Below are 18,699 nucleotides of genomic sequence, written 5' to 3' on the forward strand. Positions count from 1 at the left end.
TCTACACTCATCTACATTCATTCTTGGCTTAAAATACCTAACTTCGTATATTAAAGTAGTATAATGATTAAAACCTTATCAAACCGTTCAGAAACTTTTATAACACAATTTACAGTGGTATCATTTTATAATTTGAGCCTTTTCACATTATTTACCAGACTCGCATTATACAACTGCAGCTACTGAGACTGAAACTTTGAAACTTAGCCAATGTTTACATTCCTGTAGTTGCCGACGCCGCCGCCGCGGCGCTAGCGACGCCACCCTCTATCGCGCCGCGCGCCGCGCCGATAATGATATACCCGCGCTAGTACTCGCCACTACAGTGTGGCACTAGCTGCAGAGAGTGTGTGTTCGTGTTGTGCGTATACTACCGTGTCGTGCGTCGTGCCGAGTGCTCAGTGCTACAGTGAGTAATGCAATTTCATTTTGTTGTAAAAGGTAATTTAGGTAGATTAATTTGAAATAAAAAAAATATTTTTAAATTGTGAATTTAATTTTAGTATGTTAGTCGGATGAAAAAATTACAACTTTTTTTATTAACTTTGAGTGCAAAAAATTGTCAAAAACGCATAAATGTTAAAATATTGCTTAAACAAACAATTACGTAAACTGAATTCTAAGGTAGTTTACATTATACTTTTTTCTGAGTAAGTTCACGTTACTGAAATAAACCCTTTTTTAATAAAACTTAACTTTAACAAAACTGTTTTCAAGAATTGTTAAATAATATTTTTATAGCCCGAGTATATGGACAGTGAGAGCTTAAATCTCTGGCTTATGTACAGCAAATAATGTATAAACTATAGATCTATTGTTGTTCAAATTTCAGGGCTTGGTGTTTTAAAATAGTTTTAGTCATAATACAAAATTATAATAGCAATTATGGTTACTGTATTTGGTAGATAGGATTAAAATAAGTTTTTTACCCTTTATGTAACGTGTTTGAATTTAACCACACAATAAAATTGAAACCAACAATTAGGATAATTTTGTCTTCACTAAGATTAAATTTATAGTTTAAAATTAATTAGATTTGTCAAGTCATGTTAGTCAAATTTAGGGTTGTTTCCACGATAGTAAGGTGTATACAAAATTAACAGAATAGAATAATATTATTATTTCACATATAATACATGACACAATAATATGTTTACAAATGTGTACTTTATGTATTTTTAATTTTAATTTTATCATAAATATATTTTGCAAAAAATATTTTACTGAAGTAATTACAAACATTGTTTATTATTTTAGAATCAATTTTAAACTGGTATACTTTGTTTTTGGTTAATTTTAACTTACTCACCATTACTTAACACAGACACAAAAACTCGTCAATGTTTTTACATTTAATACTTTTTATTGAAAAGGTATCAAATCAATAAGTCTTAAATAATTACCACGCAGGTAATGATGTTAGTAAATATTTATAATTAATACACCTCATGAATGTAAATAAACACCTAAACAGCAATAACAATGGATATATTGACTAGAGATTCCAAGCAAACTACTCAATCTATATGCTAATGAAAACTGTGATGCTTCAATAGTGTCATTGTTTATCACATGCCCCATTGTTATTGAAGCCATAGGAATTGTTTACTAATAAATTGTCCTTGTTTGCTACCTATATATTCAATCTATTGTAGATTATTTAATTTAGTCCAAAACATATTTGAAGGTTTCGAAATCACTCGAATCAATGGTTTTGCTTGTTTTTTAGGGGCTAAAAGATTTTTTTGGTACATTTGTCGTGTGTGCAGCGTAGTTAAATGTATTTGATTGAAGCGTATAATTTACCTGTTCTTGTAAGTAGAATACTTTTCTGTCTGTAGTAGTTTCACTTAACAGTCGTCAGACTGTGCCACTGTACAAGCACACTTCTTGAGGGGGTTGGGGTAGGTTAAGATTCACTCGTGCAACAGTTGTTCAATTTTTACTTTACTGTTCATCACACAGCTTTGTTCAATTGAAAAGATATTTCAGCCACTTAAAATATAAAACTTGTTTCATCATGAATTCTGAGAATGTTTAATATCAAAGAGTTATTGATTTGACTATTGTATTAGTTATTAGTCGTCTAATGTATTGAGACTACTTAGAAAACTGATAATATAAGAAACTTGTGTCACAATCTTTTGCGGCTTCATTTTACATGCCAGTTAGCACTCGAAAATTGTTACCTACCACTGCACCATTTTTCACTGTAACCGTAACCCAAAAACAGTTTTGCTATGGAAATCATTCATGAGGAACTTATTAAAAAGCTGCATCAAAACATATTTGGTCAGCAACCATTGCACTGTATTTAAAAATTCTTATCGAGGGTTTTATCGTAAGATGTGTGCTTTGTATTATCTTAAAATTTGACAAAACTTTCAGTACAACAATTGTATTCTACTATCCCTTTTTATGTCATGCATAACATAGTTTTTCACTTTTACCACTTTAACAATGCAAACTTACACTAAAAACAACTCAGAGTCTCCTAATATTCCAGCATGTTCGCATCTTGACACACATATCACCCATACAGATGTTCTAGTTCTCATTCACGTTTATTTTGAGCTGTGAAGTTGTAAATACAGCAGGAAAGTGACAATATACGACAGTGTTTGTTTACTCGGTATAATTACAACGCACGTCATTGCTAGTGTCGCTTGACAATTTTGGCGGGGCGGCCAAAAACGCGGGAACCTCTACCAAGGTTCCCTGGCGTCGAGCTGAAACTCCCACTACACTAGTTGAGTTTTCGAAGTGTTTTCCTGTAAATAACCTAAATTTTGAGCTCACGTAAGATTGTGTTCGTGATGGGGGGACCAAGTTACTTGCTTATTTGTATATTGTTCATTCGAACATCTTTTCTGGCGTGTAATATTAAGAAAGAAGTAGGGTAAAATACCAAACTTATGTTGGTAAAGGTATTCAAAAATCTTGAGAATAGTTAAATTTGGTCACAGATTGTTGGATATAAACTTAAACGTGAGTTGTAAATTACAGACCAATCTCTCCAATGAAGTTTGTACTGGAGAACAAAGCCTACTCATGGAAAAATGTTTTGATTTGATTAAATTATTTACTATCTAAATAAAGGGCAAACTGACACATACTTTCTCCCATTAGCTTGTCAACAACCCGTATCATGGGTAAGCGGTGGGAGTTACTAAGAGGAAAAATCACAAAAATTTTAATAACTTTTAAACTGTTATTTTTACAGCATTAAAAATTACACCATTTGTTTTGAGTTGAAAATACTATAACATACTAAATGTTGTTCAAAATGTTTTGTGAAAATACGTTTTTCGTTTTTATGGGTTTTACGGAAATATTTTCATTAACAATAAAAATTTCGAAACAAATTTTAAAATCAAGAGATGCCGTGGATCCCCACATACTAAGCTTCATCAAAATCGGACCATAGGTGTAGTATCTCTATCTGTACACATCCACACACACATACAGACATCACTTAAAAAAACTTTTTTGGTTCAGGAGGCAAAACGTATGTTTCCCAAAACTTAAAATACAAGATTCAAGATTCAAGATTCAAGATTGGCCAAAACAAAAGATTGACAAATTAAACTCATCTCGCTATCTCAGAGAACTTTTCAAACTATTAACTTCTTAATGGCTGTCAATTTAAGTGAAAAACTTACAAGCAAGTACGTAACGTTGTTTGACGTAATTTCCACTCGATTTGTTATAAATGAACAAACAGTGTCAACGTATCTTGTATCACGTTACCGAAACCTTACAATGTGCTACAGACACTGCCTCAATTTGGTAGATATTACCCTGTAATTCGATGAAACCCGATATTTTACGCGGCCCTGAAGCTATTGACGTATAATAACAGTTTATTGTTCACCAGTCTTGTTAAATGGAGCGATGGACCATTCTATTTTCTTTACGATTTTCCTTAAAGCTGCTGTACTCATGCTTCGGGAAGAAAAGTCAGTTTAATAATCATTGACATCGATTTAGAATAAATAATCTATGATAAAGTTTTACATTAAATAAAGCTACCACATAGTTGTGTAAAATCTAATTTATTTGTATCAGCTGTCTAAAATTCTGAAATGAGCATTTGGCAGTTCTTCTTGTTTACATTGAAATGTGCAAAGCAAAGATAAACACTTAGTTTTCTCATTCTACCATGGAGACCAATCAATATTTACTTTTGAAAACCTCATCTCAAAACTTTGGACATCCACGGGGCGAATCGAAGTTAATAGACCTATGAAGTTCCTAGATATGTGAACCATCTTTGTGGATAGTTTTGGCTATATTGGTATAGTATTTTTGTCTCGACAGCCACCCAGACAGAAACCACCTCTATTTTATAATAGTGTAGATTAATTTAATTGGTTTCTGCACGCAATGGGGTGATCTAATTAATTAAAAGTGGGATGTAATCGTGAAATTCATAATGATTAACGTAGCCTAATTACCAACTGATTGCTTGGTTTATTAGGAGTTCTATTTTTAACGAAGCTTTACCAATCATCAGCAATGTCCCATAGAACGTTCACCAAATACATTTAACGGAAATCGAATGTTTTTTAGTCTACCACAGTATAATTTACAGAAGAGTTTATTTTAAAAGTAGGTTGTTTTTAAACTTATTTTATGCAAAAGGCTCTGTTGATATTACCAATAACTTTGACCAGCTGATTCGTAAAACTAAATCCTCGCCTACAAACAGCTGACGCCCACGACACCGAATGACAGATTTTACGACTATTCTTCCGTACGATTATTCAAGCTATAAACACCAACATATATCTTACTTGATTGATACAAGTCGCGTGAAAACCTAGATTCTGAAAAATGTTTACATTCGTGAATTCGCATGTTTCCATCTTCGATTAAGTTGCTTTAGGACTTAAGTAAATAAATTATCTAGATCAGTTGATCTTTTTGGTTTAAAATCGCATTTTCTAAGACACGGTTACCTGATCTTTATGAAAATATTTTTTTTATAGATACTGTATTTGGTAGATGGTAAGGTTATTAACGAGAATTTTTTATGTTACAGGTATGAAGACGGAAGACCGCAACTCCGCTAATTTACCCAAAGTCCGCATCGCTGTTCTAGGCAGGATCAACGTAGGAAAATCTGGTAAGTCAACTACTGTATTGTTTGGATTGAAACTATTTATAGATTATGATATTTTTGTACAAACACAAAACAGTCAGTAAGCTTATTACAACCTTTCTGCGTCACACATCTTTAGCTAGGACCTGCAAAGCTGATGACGATAATATTGTAATGAATGCAACGATATTGTATTAGGCAGTAGTTTTACTTAAAACATTTTGTCTCCCTCTTCAATCATTTATCAGAAAATGTTAGCTGAAACGAAATCCTTCTTTATTTAGGCAAACTTTGTACATCGTGGTCCTTTCTTATATTTAACCTCTAAAAAACTAATAATCACAACAAAACTTAAACAAAAAATGCAATAGAGTTTGTAACATAAAATACCACAAATTTGTTCATCTTCTTTATGTGGTTCTATTTGTACTTTCACACTTCAAACCACTGTTTTGCGAATTACAAATTTCTCAACAACAATATAAAATATCTCAGATACTTCGTTAATGAGTTCATAGATCGAGATAAGTGATAAAAAGTTTCAGTGTTTAACAGAAGATTGGAATTCCCAATGTGGGAGGAAATGTTAAAAATAGAAGCACTTCAATGAGGATTACAGGCATGGACCCTTCCACTCAACTCTGTCTTGGGCTTTTTATACATTTTATCCACAAATGGAACAAATCACTCCACCATCCTACACTGCGAGGACATTTTAAATGGGAAGTTTTAAATGATTTTGACTCGAGCTGAAGAACTTTTCTCGGCGCGTTTTAGTATAAATCCATTAGTCTTCGCACAGTTCGCCAATTTTATCAATGAATAAGTTAAATCTATAAATAGATTTTTCGTTATCTCTGTATATGGACAACGCATAAAAATTTTTAAAAAAAATATTTTTTTATAAATACTGTAATTTGTTGCTAATTCAAGTATATTGAAAATTAATTAATTTTTTTACTGATTACAATTAGGCTACATTGATTTCGTACACAACGCATTTCTGTCTGTAAACAAATTCAATAGTAGACTGTTCAGCGTTTTGTCATAAGCAATTAAATTAGCAACTTTGAAATTAGTTTTTCATGTCTTTTAAATCAAAGCAGAGGTTCAGGAGAGTCCGGGCAACGACCTTAACCTTTTATGTGTTTTCGTTAATTTAATTTAAGTTTATTCATAATTTAAATATACTGTAGTTTTCAGTTTGACATTACAAATGAACAAACAATATGAATGAAGTGATATTTATCAAAAGGTTTGTAGAGGTCATTATCGTCTGAAGAAAACGGCAAAACTTTGTTATGGATACAAAGAGTTTATTTTCGTCTACACAATGATGTCCATTGTTTTGTTCTTAATCAGTGCTATTTTTACTCCTCACATATTTTTATAGAATCTAGTTAAGTTACGTTTATAAGATTTATGGTGTATAAAGGAATGTTTTACACATAATATACATATCCATAATATACTCATCTCCATTCATACTGGGCTTAAAATACCTACTTTGTCTACTTTGTCATTCTTTAGCTAAACAGTGAATTTAACCAATTAACCTTTTAAAGCTACAGTATTAACAATCTTACACTTACGAATCATAAAATAGTGACTCAGAAATAAATAATACGTGTGATCCATTTCTATTTCACCCTATCGTCAACAGACCCAATATTCAATTGGATATCACAAGTTAACACTTACTAACTAACAAGTGTAAAGTCAATAACATTTTACATGCTCAATTCACTTCAACGTGACCAACCATGGCAGCTTTCTATAACAGTTACCCACTTCACTGCCGGACGTGGCCTATCGCATTGTAGTTTAGACGTGTTTGCTTTACCATATGAATGTCACTCTACTCTTATCGTCCATATTCGAGGTCTTTGATCATCAATGTTCATTGCTCTCGTCTCGGTCCAATCCGTGCTGACTGCTGACGCCGTCGCTGAGGCGCCTAGGACGTGTCGGGTTCCGAGAAACACCGGATGTTGCTCAGCAGCTGAGGAAGTCTCAGAACACCGGATCAGCTGACCAGCTGACTTGTCGTTGACCTTTCCAGCGATTGTTGAGACTTTTGTGAATCGAGAGGGTCGCGGGAATTGTGCTTGTACGATTGAATGACGGGTTTCTTCTTATTGAATTCGCATATGCTTAGTTGGTACTGATGCAATACTTCTTGCGAGTGTTAAAATTTTTGATGAGGGCACTCTTCGATCTCAAAATGAACTGTTTGTTAATTGTGTATTAGTTATTATTTAAATAAATAATTTTTTGACGATTTATAAAGTAAAACGTCAAGTACCTGGTTTAGTTTTCACCCAAAGGACAAAGTGAATATTGGAAATACTCTTTAGCTTTAATCTGATTGATTTTCATAAAATACAAACCTACATCAGCAACATACGCACGATGTCAATAATAATAAATCGTGTAATAATCAGCTGTTTACATTGTTTCTTATTTTTAAAGATTCAAGTAGTAATTTAGCTGTAGTCCTAAAGACTCGTTTGGTTCCTAAATCACTCAATCATAAAAGAATATATTAGCAATATTTAAAAAATACTATAAATCTAGGATTTCCAATACCTAAATCGGTTGGTTAAAGTTTCAGTTCCTGAAGTTCCAGGTTCAAATCCCGCCAATCACCAAGGGATTTTATCTGGAAGTAATAATGCCACAACACCTAAGAATATTCTGAAGTTATGTGAAAAACGATCCCGGGCTAGAGCCTAGCCCCCTAGGGAAATAATTATGTCAATATTTTATTCTCAACAATCAACAATGACCCTAACCCAATGTGTTTGTTTCAGCTGTGACAGTCAGATACCTCACCAGAAGATACATTGGCGAATACCGCTCCAACACTGGTGAGTTTCCACCATAAGTTACCAGTTTGTTACCGTCACTACATCACTGTTTATACGACCTTTATAGCTATCGTTATACTTGGCAGTAGGTCAAGGCTAAAGTATCAGTTTTGAGGCGTTTTATAGTTGTTTATGTAGCTTGAAAGCTCGCACGATGTTCAGGGGTCTAAATAGCATCGCAATGTATATTCGTAGTTTGGTTGTTCTGAAACCGAAATGTTATGTAAAATACCCCCGCTGCAGCAAACCTGCCGAATTAGTGAAATTCCGTTTGCCTGAATTGATTTTCAAATCTATTTAAATAACATTAGGTTTAACAAGTACCTAGGTTTGCTACTACAAGGAATCTAATAAAGTATGGTTTTTAGTAAAATATTAATAGCTTATTATAAAATAAATAAATTTACCAAGTTTGATCAAAATATATCCATTAACAAGTAAATTACAAAATTTTACAATATTCTCTATAAGAATAACATGGGAATTTTAAATGAACATTTTTTAATTTTCTCCGTAACCAATTACCGTACAAAAACACTTTGATGTACATAAAATTATTTGTTTTTAAGCTCTTTAAAAAGGTCTGGAGATAAATTGGGAAATGTTGTGTTTTTAGGGTCAAAAATGAGAAAACCCAATTTTTACCCCATAAAACCCCCCGTAAAACCCCGTTCCCATAGTCCGATCATGCTGGTTCGCGAACTCATTCAAGTTTATCCTGCCTTACATCTTTAAACCAAATTTAATCAAAATCGGTATCGGTTTGTCACCTACCGTAATAGCTACTTACCCACTTACCCATAGGGAAGTTCGGTAAAAAAACTGCATTTGACACCTTCTCGTATTTAACACATATATGTTGTTAACCCAAACAACATTACAAGTTTGACAAACCAATAATGTACAATTTAAAAATCCCACTTCCAGAATGCGGTTGCGTCCCACTTGTTACGATAAAAGCAATCATTCCCTCCAATTAGTGGAACGTACTAAGTAGGCTGAACTTTGGTGGCGCATATTATGACCTGACTGACCTTTGCTTTGGCGTAAACCTCATAGAATGCGATTCAATATGCAATGCTATTGTTTCCAACATGAATAGCGTTTTCGTCCACATAAAAACTTGTATGGAGTATCGTGTCTCTTTATGTAATTGAAGTAGCTAGGCTGTTACTATTATGTCATTGGAACATTGACTATAACTTTTCTATTCAGTTCCATTTCAATTCCTTCCATCACTTCAACCAGACCATGTACGGTGTAGAGCGCAAGGGAATGCGTAGTTTATAGTTATTTAGTAATGAATGAGTAGTTAATTACGTCACAGCCAGCTGGCGATCTGTAAACACTCCTACCACAACACAAAACACATCCAGCACGAATACCAGCCTCGCAGATGAAAAAACAAACACCACCACCACGCGTGTTGAAATACATTTAGTATTTTATGTTGTTGTAGTGGTACACTACGCCCTCTTGTTACAGAAACACAAATTTTTGGTCATCTTTTAAAATAAACCTTGTCGTGTTAGTCAATGATTATGGGAGACTCTTTATTTTATTGAGGATTGAATTTGATTAGAAAAATATAGTATTTCGTATCTGTGGAACAAAATTAAAATGTCCTGTAAGATTGTATAATATATTTTAAAAGGGTTAGTACTGCATTTACTTCCCACTGTTTGAGGAAAATAAATAGGCATACTTATTCAGTTTTCAGTACAATGGTGACGAGTTTAGAGAAAAAATTGACTTTTGACTCTTAAACACGTTTCGCCCTTTTTAAAATATTACTTATTTTACTCAAGCATATTAATAAAGGAAGCTCTCATATAAGAGGCTTACAACAAAACAATTCAAATAATCTATATAATTAATACGCTACATGAAATTTTGTCGGTTTAACTCCTCCGCCATTTCTTGACCGATTTTATCCATTGACTTCTCATTGGAAAGAGCGTGTCACGTAGATTTGCAAACTGGCCTTACATTTTTGAAAAAGTCCCTTGGGCTCTGCCCCAGTGGCTTTGAAAGTTCCCATGTTATCCTTATGAAAAACATAATTGTTTACATTTTGATCAGCTGTATAATTTAATTGCTGTTATTTATTTTTCAATTCAATGAAACGCATTGAGTACATTTATTTACTATTTGAGTTTGTGCAAACATAACCCCCAAGACAGATCGTGTTAGTATGATTGTAACTTAAATTTGTGAATTTATCGTTGTTTTGTGTAGCTATAATTTGTTTATTTGTTGTTTTTTCTTTTTAAATGCCTCCGACGCTACGACAACGAAACATAGACATGAGGCGTAATCGTGATAACGACCGCAGCTACAGAAAAGTGACACGTAATAGGCTCAACTATTAGGTTAAAAATGCGCCCTAACACTACCCCAAAACAACTTTTCGTTCTCAATTGGCCCTCTATCAATGACCTGTGTTGCTTGTACAGCGAGGCATTTTGAGAAGGAGAAAACCAGCCGGAATGCTCTAGGTTTATCAATAACGAAGATAAACATGGTCTGAGTTACACACCGGTAATCTTTGAGTTGACTCTTTTAAATTCTTTGTAAATATGACTGTTATTCGTTTTGAAATAACTCCTGTAATACTTTGCAAATGCTCGAATTCGAGCAACATGTACACTAGTATTATATAATTTCTAAATCCCACTTCAAAGAAAACAGCGCCACGTGTTTGCTTATGAACGGATGCATTCATTCATTCCCGCCAATTAGCGAAAAGTAAGACGTAGAGCTGTACTTTTGGCGGTTGTGTCTGACCTTTACTTGTGCGCAAATCTGTTAATTGACACCCGGGGCTGCCCGCTCGAAAACAGCGGAATGCGCACTGCTGCCAACGCTGCGGCGGTTATTTTCAGCCGCTCGTGCCTTTCGTTATTTTCAGTTTGCGACAAAAATGTTGGCAATCCGCTTCCAGGAACTGTGTATTCAAAGTGGGGAAAACATAGTGGAAGAATCATAGGGAAATATCAAATAGTTTATAAATAATACCGTGTGAAATTGGTTTGAATTTGTATAGGACTGGCAATAGGTTATGAAAGGCTTGAGTAAATCGTGTTTTCCGGAAGCGAATTAATTCTAGATACTAAATATTATTCATATTTATTAATTAATGAGGTTAACTGTTCATTCATACCCACGCAGGATCGTTATTGAGATCAGTTACCAGTTAGTTTAATGAATATTGATATCGCCATTAACAATGGAAATCCAATCCATGATGAGTGTGGGGTAGGGTTAACATAAAACAACAACACAACAATAACAACAACAACAACAACAACAACAACAACAATAACAAATGCGAATATCATGACGTCATATTGGCTCTTAAAACTCATCTATTCACAAATATGAACTAAACATTCAAACTTTCATTCCTCGTCAGGCTTATTCGATCTAACGTACACATGACCATGTACCATACCATGACGGCCATCATTCTGGTGGTCATGGTACTATGACCCAAATTAAATAAAGCTTTAAAATCTCACTTTATTGTACAGTTTTACGTAAATAAAAACTTTAAACCCGCAGTACAGGTATTTTGCATAATCAATTTGATATTCTACTTAGTGGTTTTTATATTAATCGGTACACACGCATACATCCAAGAATAAATCTTCGGGTACTATAACAGCTGATTGAGGTATGTCAGGTGCACCAACTGCACGTGCGATACAAAAATATCCCGATATCTAGGTGAAGGCCGGTGCAGAATGGCCAATCGATCAGGTGGGTGATTTATTGCCTAGGTTGTCCCCTTGGTCCCTTGTCGATTGGTCAATGCCTTCACTTAACTGATCAAACAAATGAAATTTGTAATTGCAGAAGGAAATCGAAACTACTCTTAAATTGAAAAAGTAGTACTGTAAAACCATGTGCAAAATGTATAGAAATGGAAATAAATTAATTTAAAATCTTCCCCCCAATATACATTTTTTTCACAAACGAACACTGTTACCTTAGTTTCTTTTTTGGTTTGGCGTTTTTAGTATTTTTTTGCGAAAAAACACACCTAATCATAGAGCGTGGTTTAAAATTCTGAAGATAACTTTACCTTGAAGTAAGTGAATGACAAACCTAAGGTGAAAAACCTACTTGATGTATTAAAAAATTGAACACAAAACCAACAAAATGAAAAATTATAAGCTTTTTAAGAATGAACGACTTTACAGAATATGAATCAGCAACCCCACTATAATACAAGTCAATCATGATTACATTTTTTTACATTACGAACAAAAATAACCCAAAATATAAAAAAAATCCACAACTTTTCACCCATTCCACATCCTAAGTTTCAACGTACGGTGAGAAAATATATTTCTGTGACACAAACAAAAACACCCCTTGAAATACGTATTACACACGAAAACATGCCCACGCGCTTGTACAATTTTCCTTGTACATTCGGAGCTGGTCCACGTGTGTGATTGGGGTTGTAAGGGGGGGGGGGTAATTACCCCCGGGGGGCTTTTCTGCCCCAGGGGGTCCCACGGGTCTAAGCTACACATGCCCGGCTGAGGCCATCTATTTTCAGATAGGGATATGCAATTTTATCCACGCGTAGTATTTTGTCTATGAATATTCAGTTGTACATTTCGTTTGGAGGTTGTCTATGTGTGCTTTTAGTTCAATCAAGGTTTATTGTTTTTTTTAGGTATTTGCAGTTCTGAGATAATTTTATTATTCGAATACTCTATTTTTGGGGGCTTCAGTTTTAAGTAAATGCTTAAGCATGTGTATAGGTAGTTTTGTGTAAAATATTAGGAAGCACCGGGTCAATTTACATTAATGCTAGTTATGATAATTAATTTTGCAAAATATATATTTTTTTTATAATATTCTTTTTTTAACTGCACAAATGTTGGAAAACGTAAATTAATTGTGTAATGGATTTGTATAAGTAAATTTTATAGATCTTAAAAATACATACTCTACACACATTTAAGTTAACAGAATAAAAGAATATTTGTAAAAAATAATTATTGTTTTTCTTCTTTGTTTCTCAATGTTTGATTGGATTTGTATTTAGCCTAGTAAAACTACTAACGTTTAAAAATTAGTAAATGCTGTTTGCATAATATGGGACTCATCTTCTCATGTTTTGTTCATTTAACAGTTTTTCTTATAGAATATAGTTTTTGACAACTTGTTGGAAAGTTGCTGACGTCACTGTTTTGTTGCAGATTTGTTGTACCGCCAGACAGTCACCATCAACAACACACCTGTGGAAGTGGAGATCATAGACGTCTCTGGAGATTCGGTAAGTTTCTTTGGAGATTAACAACAACAGGGTTTACTAAAAGAAATACTAATGTATATAGTACTTTGACATTCATATTCCTCGAACATAATTTATTCTAAACTTATATGCATCGTAAACTAAGGGGTATGATAAATATAAGTCTAGTTAAAAATTTGTTTAGAGATTTTTTTTCATTCTAATTCATTTAAATTTATTATGTTATCAGTGAATTACTAAGACAATTTTATTAGAATTTCTGTTTTCATCCATATAAGTCTAATGGGTACTATCACTGACTATACCTAGAATAGACTTCCCATGTAATGTAAAAGTTTGAAGCAAAAAACGCGGTGCAATCTGTTGAGATGGTCTACTAACTAATGTCAATATTCTGTCTCAATTGATGAATCAATCAGCTGTTTGCTATGATACTGCATTGATTTTAATCAATAACCCAATACATTAGTACCCTCTGATAATCCTGAAATGGCGATGAACTTTATATATTTTCTTGGCTTCAATTTTTTACATTAGATGGGAAGTCTATATAGATGGTACTATATTAAACATACTCCCTTATCAGATTTTCACCCTTATGGCTCAGCTGACAACATTAATGTTAGTTCCATCCGTTGCCGCTAGGATCATGTATTTGTTTACAATTAGATTCTAGTAAATTCAGTTTTTTTTTCAATATCGTACATGCTTAGCAAAAAATAATCTATTATAATGTACTATTTTCTTGCTTGTTCGCCACATTCTAAGAGATTTTCTTTCACATCTATCACGATTACACTCATAGCTCTAGCAAAACCATCACAATCCCGTAGATATATTTTTGCACGCCTATTACGATTTGCAACAGATTTGCAAATCTATCACGATCCAGCTGATTAGCACATCCAACACTCCAAATCCATGGAAATCTTCTTGCAAACTATATTAAAATCAAACGGCCACCTCATTGGACATCCATCAGACCATCACAATCCTATATGCTTGAACAATCAAGCGTAGGCATATTTTTTCTTCACAATTTAACTGATACCTCATACATTTTCTTGCGGATTTACCACCATCTTGACGAGTATTTTTCCCTGTTCACAGCGAGACGCTAGCTTCCCCACAGAGCAGGTGCAATGGGCTGACGGCTGCCTGATCGTATACTCCATCACGGACAAGAAGTCCTTCAACTACGCGATGGACACGCTGGACAACCTTCAGAAGCTGCGACCAAACAGTCTTCCAGTCACGCTGATGGCTAACAAGGCAGACCTGGAGCATCTTAGAGAGGTCAGTGTCTTCTCGGAATAAGAATAACATGTGACATCGGTGCAATTTAGAATGTGTCAAATGTGTCAAATGTAGGTAGAGTGGTTGGTGCTCAAAGATTCAATAGGATAGGAAGTGCAGATTTGGAAACTTATGTAATCGAGAATTCAAATTTGAAATAAGAAATCTACATTATGTGACATCACTGCAATTTAGAATTTTTGTGTCAAATAGGTAGAGTGGTTGGTGCTCAAAGATTCAATAGGATAGGAAGTGCAGATTTGGGAACTTTAGGTAATCCCGAATTCAAATCTGGATTAAGAAATTTTTTCGTGACAATCTTGCGTAGTTTGACCTGTAAAACAAAACACCAAATACACGTTGATTCCCTAAGAAACTTAAACCAATTGTGGCAACTAGGTCAAACTCGCTACCCCAGAAACCGATATCTCACTGGTTTAAATTATCAAACCCTCCAAACGAACACTAAACAGACTCCCCTAAGAATGTAACTTAACTGGGTCAAACATTAAGGAGGCATGCGGTTAAAATTAGTTCATCTGAAGTATCCATTGAAGTGTTGCTGGAATAACTCTCCCTTTTACAAATTGTACTTTCTATAGGTTAAATGAATCTGTAATATAAATTTGAATCGTTCATTAAAATACTTAATTACAGTAACCTTAATTACAGGCACAAACTTATAATGTTTTATTTTACGATGTTTGCAAAAAATATACAATGATTTGTGAAGGATTGAAAAATAAATACTGATTAAGTTTACCATTTGTTTAAGACTATTCCAGACTTTCCATTGTCCTATAAATATTTACTTTCTTTTGTGATTCAAATCTTTAAATTAACTTAAGTAATGATATGTGTATTTTAATTAGGGCATTTGATGTAGAGAATATGTCAATATTTTGTTGTAATAACTTATCATTAAAATATATAACATTCAATTGACAACAAATCATTAACAAAACACATTTGTCTGCAGGTAATGAAAGATGAAGGGAGATCTGCAGCTCTACAAAATGGCTGTTCGTTCTTCGAAGTCTCCGTGGCTGAGAACAGTGAAGACTTGTACACCGCCTTCGAGATGCTGCTGAACGAGTCACGGTGTCAGCAAGGCAACAACAAGACTAGGAAGTTCTCTGTGTCCAAGATGTTCGGAACTCTGATCGGTGGAGGGAACAGCAAGGAGCAGAAGATGGCTCAGGGAGGAACTGTCGTTGTGTGCCACAAATCTGACCTCCACAAGACCCGGGTCCTCAAGAGGCGCCAGAACTTCACCGCCACGGCCTCCTTGTGACTTCCTGGGACCCTGGGGGGAGAGACGACAGCCACGTGAACTTGAAAGAGTCGTCCGGAAAACGACCTTGCAGTTAGTGCCTCAGGAATGAAATTCCCAGGGAGGTTTTGAACGCCTTCTGAGTCCTCTGAATAGGTCCTCTCTAAAGGGAACAGATCTTGAGAACATCTTGATTCAGCTCTTGGAATACCATTATAGGTAACTTTGAATTGAATCTGCGGGAGGACTCCCTAGTGATTCGAAAAAAGGGTGTTCTTTGGTAATGTTTAACAGGAACGATGATGAGCGATTTAGATTGTTTCAGAAAACAACTTATGTTAGAGCTGGAGTTTGTGTCTAAGTGTCTAAAATTGTGCCAATACTGCAGCCACCAACTAGTTCTGCGGCAAAGGCTAATACCGGGCTAAATAGTTGGCTGATGTGTTCTATGATCTCTATTACAGTACTATCGAGTATACATAGTAAATGTTTTTTAACAGTAGAGTCAATAGACCTGAACATATCACCGTTGACTATATATTTTATGGTATATTAAAAGTACCTTATACACTTGAAATCCATAAGTACATTCAGAAAAATACAGTTTTTTAGATCAGAAGTAACTAAACCAAATAATTCATTGTTTACAGAAAAATACTTTCGTTTCCTGAAAATTTAGCGTTGCCCATTCTGATACATAAAAATCATGACTGAATTGTAGACAATACAAGCCTTTATTGTGTTGAATGGTCATAATTTTAGATTGGTAATAAAGTTTAAGTCACTTAGTAATAAGTACTACAGTACTTACTTGTATAATGTGTAATATATTTTTGGAATAATAACTTAATACATAACCAAATGTAATTATTTGATTTGGATGGACATTATGTTCTCCACATGAATCGTGTTTTATATTGATGTTTGTGTGTAAGTATGTAATACAGAAATGCATTTAGGTTAGGGTTACCAATAGTCTCAAATTGAAATACCATACCTGGGAATTTACATTTGCAAAAAACAGCTTCGACACGATAGTCGCTGTCAATTAATTATTTTGCCACTAAATACAATTCAAATAAACAGGAACACATGATTCCATTTTAGTATGGGTCATGGCAGTCATGGACCTGAAATTTGTTAAAGTGTATTGGGGATTATTCAAAATGATTATGTGTAAAATCTGTTTTTTAATAATTTAAAACTCTTAGTTGGATAAATATGAACAATGTTAGCCAGAAATGGTTAATATTTGAAATCAGGCTTCAAGTTTAAGAATACACTACAAAGTAGTACACTTATAGTCCTGACCCCATCTTTGGCATCTGATACAATACAATTGGCGATTTTAACCATATACATAAACTTCTGAATTGGGACATTTTTAAACTTTGATGTAATACAAATCCTCTAGGCCCTATTTAATCTGTAAGTTACCAAAACTTATTTTTTGTATCATTGTGGAGATGAAATGACGTCAATAAGGCTGTGAATAGATTTATCTTAGATGTAATACGATTTGTAAATTTTATATGGGTGTCAAAATATGACCATGTATGTTTTTATTATGTATAGTAATAAATATTTTGTACAAAACACCTTTTTCCTTTACTTTTTAGCCTTACCATCTCTATCAGTAACAGTAAGTAGAGTTATGGGCTTTACATTAAGTAAATCTGTAATTTAACAACTAACCTATTTATAAAGAGATAAGTAATAATTATTTTCATAAAGAAACCCATCTCACAGTCATATCATATTTTTCTGCTTGGGAAGCTGAATCCACAATACAAAGACATTTCTGACAAACCTACTTTTGAGGATGTACTAATACTTTTTATTTCAACGTAACTCAGGTAAGAAAAGAGGTGCATATAATGAAATAATCAAATTCAGTACAAGTTTCTGTGAACAATGGTTATTAATTAAGTTTCAATAAAACTTACATAAATGTTTTAAACGAGTAAAAATAATTATTGGAATCGTCCATTGTAGCTGGTGCAGGTGGTGTGATTTACGTTTTCATAATTTAACAATTTCTTGAAACATGCAGAATTATTTTTATCAAATTTCAATTTACATATTTTACAATCTGCTAAATTCTTTGAACAAGTTGAATACTTAACAAAAAAATTTGTGGAGAGCAAGCATTAACTGAAAGAAATGTGTATTTTGGGTCCAACACATGAAACAACTATTTGATCGTTTTTCACACACTCAAGTCCAGCAGGTAACAGTCAGACTGTAAGGATGGTCTTCAAGATGGTTTTACTTGATGTTTGTAATTTCTTTTTTCACTGTAATTTTGAAATCTTTTCGAATTGCAACATGAACCAAGGTGTTCCAAAAATACAGAGAATACATTGTGAAAGCTTAGACATTCCATCCCCATGTTAAATTTATAGACAGCTTTTTATCAAAATCGTCGTAGTTGATGTGAGCTACCTACAGATTGCGCTGATATAAATTACTAAATTCTGCCGAAAACACAATCTTTTTAACCGAGTCAATCTTGGGAAATGACTTATGATGCGTTATAACAACTGTTATGACCCATCAACCTGGTCAGCAACAAAAAATAAGGTATAAAATGGAATTTTAGACACTATCGCATTCTGTGACTGGCTCACACAACTACATTCTTTTTTAGTAAAGAATCGGCTACTGCTGGTCCATATAGATGGGAAGTCTAGGTGAAATACATTGTGAAAGCTGAGCTGCTAGTTGAGAACAGCTGATTCTTTTGCCAAGTTAGAGAGAAGAAATAGACGTAAAGTTCAGAAACCCGCCTGATTCATATTTAGGCGGGAGTGAGTGGGAGACGACGAGGAATCAAATGGCGGTCTTGAAACAGGTCTCCGGTGATGACTTTTCGCCACCA

At 34.0% G+C, this 18,699-nt stretch overlaps 1 protein-coding gene across 2 annotated transcripts; it reads left to right on the top strand.

Annotated features, from left to right (window-relative positions):
• The first annotated feature begins 320 nt into the window (after nt 1-320).
• Nucleotides 321-17,377, top strand: LOC129000704 (ras-like protein family member 11B). 2 transcript variants are annotated; one of them, XM_054427667.1, is made up of 6 exons: nt 321-409; nt 5,045-5,128; nt 7,918-7,974; nt 13,194-13,270; nt 14,360-14,545; nt 15,525-17,377. In XM_054427667.1, exons 2-6 carry the CDS (start codon nt 5,047-5,049, stop codon nt 15,837-15,839), a joined length of 717 nt encoding a protein of 238 aa, XP_054283642.1. In that variant the 5' UTR covers nt 321-409; nt 5,045-5,046; the 3' UTR covers nt 15,840-17,377. The 2 variants fall into 2 exon arrangements, with proteins under 2 accessions (XP_054283642.1, XP_054283641.1); XM_054427666.1 differs by having other exon boundaries at nt 337-441.
• The last annotated feature ends 1,322 nt before the right edge of the window (nt 17,378-18,699 follow it).

The sequence above is a fragment of the Macrosteles quadrilineatus genome, unplaced genomic scaffold (assembly GCF_028750875.1).
Source record: "Macrosteles quadrilineatus isolate MER2022 unplaced genomic scaffold, UCM_ALF_1.0 Scaffold_8__2_contigs__length_117827958, whole genome shotgun sequence".
NCBI lineage: Eukaryota > Metazoa > Arthropoda > Insecta > Hemiptera > Cicadellidae > Macrosteles > Macrosteles quadrilineatus.

What these genes read in the sequence shown, in the direction of transcription:
- LOC129000704 (XM_054427666.1), top strand. Translation starts at nt 417, where the DNA reads ATGCAATTTCATTTTGTTGTAAAAG. An exon ending in GATCAACGTAGGAAAATCTG is followed by an intron (nt 5,129 to 7,917) that starts GTAAGTCAACTA and finishes TGTTTGTTTCAG; the next exon opens with CTGTGACAGTCAGATACCTC. An exon ending in TAGACGTCTCTGGAGATTCG is followed by an intron (nt 13,271 to 14,359) that starts GTAAGTTTCTTT and finishes CCCTGTTCACAG; the next exon opens with CGAGACGCTAGCTTCCCCAC.